The 7,942-nt window shown below is 40.6% G+C and overlaps 1 protein-coding gene across 1 annotated transcript in view; it reads left to right on the top strand.

Annotated features, from left to right (window-relative positions):
* LOC145401020 (ferric reductase 1-like) overlaps window positions 1-7,942 on the top strand; it is a 73,736-nt gene that overhangs the window by 9,609 nt on the left and 56,185 nt on the right. The window contains exon 2 of the mRNA XM_080273392.1: window positions 3,755-4,083. Coding sequence (XP_080129518.1) covers window positions 3,755-4,083 — 329 coding nt within the window. The remainder of the gene's footprint in view (window positions 1-3,754; window positions 4,084-7,942) is intronic.

The following is a 7,942-nucleotide window of genomic DNA, read 5'->3' as shown; positions in this document are numbered from 1 at the left end:
ACCTCTCTCAAAGACCATCACTTTACTCTTCCCTACATTCACCTTTAGTTTTCGTTTCTTACACACTCTCCCAAACACATCCACCAAGCCTTGCAGCTCCCCTTCGTCTTCACTCAACAACACAGTATCATCTGCAAACAACAGTACAGAGAGTTTCCAAACACTATCCTCTCTCACCAGGGCCACTCCAACATCCACTACCCTACCTTCTACCTTTTTATTACCCCATCCATGTACAGATTGAACAACCATGGAGACATAACACATCCCTGTTTCAACCCAACTTTCAAAGAGAAAAATTCACTTAGTTCACCAGCCACACGCACTGCAGCCTTCGCACCATCGTACATACTCTTCACAGCATTCAACAACTTCCCATCTACTCCATATATTCTTAACCCTTTCCACAATCCTTGTCTATCCACTCTGTCATATGCTTTCTCCAAATCCATGAAAGCCACATACAACTTCTTTCCCTTCTCTAGAAACTTTTCCACTAAAGATCTAAGAATGAATATCTGATCTACACAACCTCTTCCTTTCCTAAAGCCTCCCTGTTCTTCTCCAACTAATTTCTCTATTCATTCTCTAACTCTGTCAATAAGTATCCTACCATACACTTTTCCTATTATACTAAGAAGACAAATGCCCCTATGATTACCACACACTTCTTTTTCCCCTTTTCCTTTGTACAAGGGAATAATTACACCTGACTTCCAATCCTCCGGGACTCTACCTTCCTCCCAGGCCAATCTGCACATCTTCCACATCCATTCTACTACTATCTCTCCCCCATGCTTCAGCATTTCACCACACACTCCATCAATGCCTGGGGCTTTCCCTGATTTAACTTTCTTCATTGCTTCCACAACTTCTATCTTACTGATTTCTTCCTGTCTTCTCACCTCCCTCCTTCTCCCAGCCATTCCCCAGCCACTTATACTCGCATTACTTCCATCCTCTACGTTCAACAAATCCTTAAAGTGTTCTCTCCATCTGCTCACTTTTTCTCCCTTCTCCACTAGTAATCTACCATTTTTATCTTTCACTCCCCTGCTAACTTCACTTCCACCCTGTCTTACTCTTTTCACCTCTTTCCAGAACATTTTCTTACAGTCCCTCCACTTTACACTCAAATTCCTTCCAAATTCCTCATCCACTCTCTTCTTACTCTCTCTTACTAATCTTTTCACCTCTCTCTTTCTTTCTACATATAACTCTCTCTTCCGCCTCTCATTTTCTTCCACGCCCCTATTTCTCATCCATTCATTGTATGCTTTCTTCTTTTGTGCCACAGCCTGTCTCACCTCTTCAGTCCACCACGCTGTTCCTTGCACCCCCCTCCGTCTTCTCTTCCTTCCACACACCACAGCACATGCTGCACATATTTCTTCTGTAAATATCCTACACACACCTTCCACGTCTCCCATCTGCTCCAATTTTCATATTTGCCCAATCATTCCTCCACTTCTCTCTTATACTCTGCCTTTTTCTCATCGTCTTGTAACCTTTCCACTCTCCTTGCAACTACGCCTTCCTCATGTCTTTCCCTTCTCCTATTGCTCCATCTTACTTGAATTCTAATTCTGGCCATCACCAAGTAGTGGTCAGAAAGTCCACTCCCCCAACCTCTATAAACTCTTGCATCCATTACACATCTTCGCATCCTTTCATCCACACACACATAATCAATCATTGCCTTCCTTTCATTCAGTTCACCACCCACCCTTCTCATCACTCGCCATGTATACCTGTGGATCATTTTATGCCTGAAGAGGGTATTGGCTATCACCAACCCCCTCCCAGCACAAATGTCAACTAACGCACTCCCATTCTCATCTATCTCAGCAGGCACACCCCACTCACCAACTATTCCATCCACCTTCACATTCCCAACTTTACCATTCATATCACCAATCAAAAACACTCTCTCATTCCTTCCAAACTTATCCATGCACATTTCTACATTTGTCCAGAACTCTTCTCTCACTCTTCTAGCACGATCTTGCGTTGGCGCATACACACACACAATCGCCCACATTTGTATTCCAACTTTCAACTTTACCCACACAATCCTTGACCCAACAGATCCATACTGTCTTATGCTCCTCTTCCATCTTCCACACACACACGCATTTATTTCACCTGTATTTAAGCACTTGTTGCATTATTGACCTTAATTACTGTGACAACATTTCGCGTCTAATTACAGCATTACATGTCTTACTATACTACTACTACTACTTCTACTACTACTACTACTTTGTTATTATTATTATTATTATTATTATTATTATTATCATTATTACTATTATATTATTATTATTATTATTATTATTATATTATTATTATTATTATTATTATTATTATTAGTGCGATTACGTCCAATTAACCTTTGTCACGGCACGCTTCCATGAATAGGTTTCTCTTTCTCGATAGGCCTTCTTATATTATCAGGGTCTTCCCCCTACACACACACACACACACACACACACACACACACACACACACACACACACACACACACACACACACACTTTTTTTTTTTCTCTTATCTGGAGTTCTCAGAGTTAATTTGTTACGGTAGTGATTATAAGTTTCATGAAAAAAAAAAAAATTGCATTGGGCACGCTCTATTTACTGGGTGCATAATCCGCTCCCATGCAAACAGGGGTGACATGAATGAATGGATGCTCTCTCTCTCTCTCTCTCTCTCTCTCTCTCTCTCTCTCTCTCTCTCTCTCTCTCTCTCTCTCTCTCTCTCTCGTAAACAATTGGTTGTCTTTTGCAACTTAAATATGTGTGTGGAAAGAAGAGAGAGAGAGAGAGAGAGAATACAGAAAAATTAGTATATTCTAGCGATCTCTAGAATGAACTGAATAAACAACTTGTGAAAACACTGATACATAAGTACTGTATATACAAGGACACATATTTCCAGTAATAAGGAAGTATGAGTGGCTTGGTGTGGTAGAGGCTGTATGCTCACTTGTGTTGGAGCTGTGTATGCTCTCTCATGGCTGTCCTTGTGTGTGTGTGTGTGTGTGTGTGTGTGTAGCCTATACTCAGAGGGCGTCCTAGATAAGGCTTGCGAAATTGGTATACCAGGCCACGACGCCCCCTTACAGACCAGCCCATCTCTCTTCGTGGTGATGATGATGATGATGATGATGATGATGATGATATGTCTTATATTCCTTTTTTCCTTCATACTGGCACACTGAAACAAAGATCTACCAGCTCTCATACAGTCCTGGCTGTTCGTGTGGTTTGATGGTTCCATACACGGAAATGATAATGATGATGTTAATAGTGATAATGATAGTAATGATGATAGGCTAACTATCTTTCTTCCAGCAGGCAAAGCGAGAAAGGCAGTGGCATGTCTCATAGTAGCCTGTCTGATTGTATGCTTGGAAGGATTTCTTAAATCCTATTCTTCCTTCATACAGGCAAAGCGAGGAAGGCATTGGCACATCTGTTGGCCTGCCTGAGTGTATACTTGGATGGGTTCTCGGTAGGAGCGCCAGACACGGCCTGTGCGAGTATGAAGTCAGTCCACGGTGCCCTCATAAACACCAGCATATACCAGTGCAGGTTGACGATGGCTTATAACTATTATTCAGCTCTTATTGCAGGCACAGCCAAGTACACTCTTGCAGTCTCATAGTATCCTGCCTTAATGTGTACTTGGATGCATAGTAGCGGCGTTGATAATACAGACAATGATGTATTACATTTTTTCTTCATACAGGGAAGGCGAGAAAGGCCCTGGCATGTCTCTTACTGGCCTGTCTGAGTGTACGCTTGGATGGGTACTCGGTGGGAGCCCCGGACGCAGCCTGTGCGAATATGGAGCCGATCCACGGAGCTTCTAAACAGAGCAGACCCTCCCCCTACACGGTGACCCCCGGAGCCGCGGAGGTGGGGCCGGGGAAGCAGGTAGAGGTGATACTGGAGGCACCCCCTGGGGACTCGTTCAGGGGGTTCCTGGTACAGGCCCGATCTGCTGATAATGAACAGGTGGTGGGCACGTTCTTCACCTCCCAACACAAGTACCTCAACTGCAATAATGGCATGAATGTAAGTAGCCAGTGAGGAGTTTTAATAGCTTTTATTTCACAAGTTCAGACAGAGACATAAGTATCTTCTCAAAGTTTGACGAATACATACTACCGTTCAAATCAAACCATCTGAAACACAAACTGGTAGAGATAGGGTTTTCATTGTATTGCACCAGCTGTAAATTTCTTCGGATGGAACTGGGAATGTCTCTCTCTCTCTCTCTCTCTCTCTCTCTCTCTCTCTCTCTCTCTCTCTCTCTTTCTCTCTCTACCTCAACTGCAGCAGTGGCATGAATGTAAGTATCCAGTGATTTTTTTCCACATTGCTTCCCCTCCTTTCCAATTTCGGTGATATTTTCTTCACCTTCCTCGTAACACAGGCGTCGTAACTGCAGTATGACATTAACATAAGTACTTAGTCATTATTAGTCGACAGCCGTACGATTGGCTTTTATATTCATTTTATTGTTTACTGCCTAATTTTGTTGGAAAATTATATCTAATATTACTCTAATTCATCTGAAGTCCGTCTATATTTCTCAGTTCCTTTTTCCTTTTCTTTTCGGGGGGGGGGGGATACAGGTAGGTAGCTGGACTGCAAAAATAGCAGAACTCGTACATATGATATATAAGGCATTATTTTTTAAAAGGTTTCTTTAAATTTTCGTCTTTAATTTCTATTCATTTCTTCATTATTTTTTTCAATTTCCCCTCATCACCTCTCTTAGTACATTCAATAAAAGTACCCCACCCGTAATAATCACATGAGAAAGTGTGTCTAGTGTATTATTATTCATATCACTTTCACCCCAAACCACATTTACCTCACATTCCTCGTGTCACCTATTGTTCTTCACTCCACACATCTCATATTAGATTTTATTGTTTCCAGTGTCTTCGCTGTGCCACATATTTGTTTCACTTTCATCTGTGTGTGTGTGTGTGTGTGTGTGTGTGTGTGTGTGTGTGTGTGTGTGTGTGTGTGTGTTTTGCCTTATAACGCCATCTTTATTTTCTTCCATTTCATCATTTCTTCATCAATTATCCTATCACCACACACACACACACACACACACACACACACACACACACACACACACACAATGTGGACCAAAATTGAAAAGCATGTTTTTGTGTGTTTTCATTTGTTTGAGTTCAAAGCAGAAAAACTAAATGCACTTTCTTTTGCAATTTCAAGATACGTGGGTGAGATCTTCAAAGCTGCATTCATATCTTTCCAGTTATTTTTTTTTCTTATCATCGTCATCATCATCATCACCTTATTTCCCACTAATATGAAGAAGTCTAGTACGCTGTTTAGCTATACTTTAAATACGGGTTTTAAAATATATAAAGTATCACAAAGAGAACAATGAGGTGTAATCTTCAAGAGTAATCGCCAAGAAATATTTGGTAAGAAGCCTCCTAATCTCACGAAATGGGAAACAGCAATATCATTTATTTCCATTCAACAATTCACTCATTAAAAACAAAATAACATGAATCTGTCTTTCCATTTCGTGTTTTTGGGGAGTCGTGGCCCAATTTGAAACGTTTAGTGATATTTTTTTCTTTTTTCTCATTTTTTTTTTCTGTGTGTATCCGAAAATAAAGTTATGATCAAGTCACGTAAAAGGTTAATGGCAGTGTTCCTGTTTGTTTTTTATGAAGGAATTTGTATAAGTGTGTGTGTGTGTGTGTGTGTGTGTGTGTGTGTGTGTGTGTGTGTGTGTGTGTGTGTGTGTGGTTATTTCGTCTTGTTCTTCTTATATGCGCTGTTGTCTTTCACCATGAATTTCTCCATCATTTCTGTATTTATCTTTTCTAAATTCATTTTTTAATTAATCCTGTGCGTACTTATATATTTGTCTTCATTCATAAATTTTCTCCTCTTAAACTCCCTGTTTCCTCATAAGTTTTCTTCTGTCTTCCTTTATATAATTTTATTTCCTCAAATATTCTCCCTTTTTTAATTCCATGAAGTGACATCTCGGTCTCCATAAAGTGACGTCTTCCCGCATATTTTTTTTTTTTCCAACTTTCTTAACTTTTTATATTTACCTCATAAATACCTCAGTCTTTCTGGTAATCCTTCTTGTTCTTTGCTTTGTAAACTCTGTCTTCAAAAATTCTTCTGGTTCATAAATTTTCTTCCTCGTTCCACGCTACAATGCTCCCGTCTTCCCTTAAAAAATAAAAATAAATAAATAATACAAATCCTCCTCTTCCTCTTGTTCCTCATAAACCTCCTTCTTCCTTGATTTAACAAAATATTCGGCCAATCAAAACTTCTGATTCAATGTCTTCCTCTTTCTATTATTAAATATCCTCGTCTTCCCTCGTAAACTTCCTCCTCTTCGCTCATTAATTTTCTCCTCTTCCCAACTCATCCTCCCTCCATGCAAATCACCTCTCCCGGCATTGTCTCTCTCATGACCCCCATTGTGGTTTGTCTCAATGATCGTTTGCGGCCTCTTCTCCCGCCCTCCAGTCGTAAGGTGGGGAGAGGAGAGGCTTGGATGCTGAGAGAGAGGGAGAGAAATCAGAGACACACCAACAACCTTGATATATATATATATATATATATATATATATATATATAGAGAGAGAGAGAGAGAGAGAGAGAGAGAGAGAGAGAGAGAGAGAGAGAGCAATACTTCTTTTTTCTTCTCCCTCCCTCCCTCCTCCCCTTACTCTCCCCACCCCGCTTCGCCCTTTACTGCGCCGTTATGTGGACCAGTGGATTCTCTCTCTCTCTCTCTCTCTCTCTCTCTCTCTCTCTCTCTCTGTGAGGGAGTACGAGTGTGTTGCTTTTATCATCGCATAAAGGAATATTTAGTAAAATGTAAGGGAAACTGTCGGTGTACATTTCATGCACAATTTGATGTGTGATTTATTTGTGTACCGTACTAGTATGAATTTAAGAGATTCCTTTGTAAGTGGGAGAAGGGTAGTGGAAACCAGAAAGCCTCCCCTCCGTGTATTTTGGTGTTGTCTTCCCCATTGATAAACATTACTGGCTTTCGTACCGGGTAAGCAGAACACGTCTTGAGTGTCTTGGCAGTCGTGTAAAGGGAGTCGAGAGATTATTTTCTGCTGTGTGTTAATTCTTATTTGTGCAGTGTTTGTCTCTTGTTAATTTTTCATGCATCATTTTGCAATACAGGATGACTTATAGGTCGTCATTTATGTTTGTCGAGCATCTTATTAGGGATGATTTTAATATTTCGCCGCGAAGAATGTCGCATCATATATTTGAATTACAGTATAGATACATAAATAGATCCTACTTTCGTGGGTGTAATGTTATGTAATAGCCACATAAGTTTTAAGAAATTATATCTGAAATTCAGGTGAGAATGACTATGCAACCTTCATGTGACCTGTGTGACGTAAATATCCGGTGGAAGTTGTAGTAATGGCTGAAAAGGTTAAGGTGTCAGAGTAGGCGGAGCCGGTCGGAGCCGGTCGGCTACACAGAGGAGACTCTAAGAAGGAATGAGGTGTTGGTGCAGTGAAGGAGAAGGCTTGTGAAAGACGGGGTACAGTGGTTAGATGGTTATGCCAGTTAAGAGTAGGTAGAGTGACGGGGGTGGAATGTGGTGTTGGTGGAATGAAATTTTAACGAGAGGGAATGAAGTGTTGGTGGAATGAAGTAGGCTTGTAGAAGATGGAGTATTTAGTTAGATTTAGGAAGATTATTGTGTTGGATAAGAATAGGTTATGTAAGGAGTGACTCGGGATGGAATGTGATGAAGTACGGCTACAGGTTTAAAAAGGTTACTGTGGGTTATTGTGCCAGAAAGATTGGATTAAGTAAAAGAGTGGTTTGGACTAGAAAAAAAAGATGTAGAATGAAGAGTAGAATGGTAAGAGAA

The sequence above is a fragment of the Coenobita brevimanus genome, chromosome 54 (genome assembly GCF_032717465.1).
Source record: "Coenobita brevimanus isolate Jiangsu-jjx chromosome 54, ASM3271746v2, whole genome shotgun sequence".
NCBI lineage: Eukaryota > Metazoa > Arthropoda > Malacostraca > Decapoda > Coenobitidae > Coenobita > Coenobita brevimanus.
Note: the sequence above shows the minus strand (reverse complement) of the source record. Positions and strands in the feature narration are given on the sequence as shown.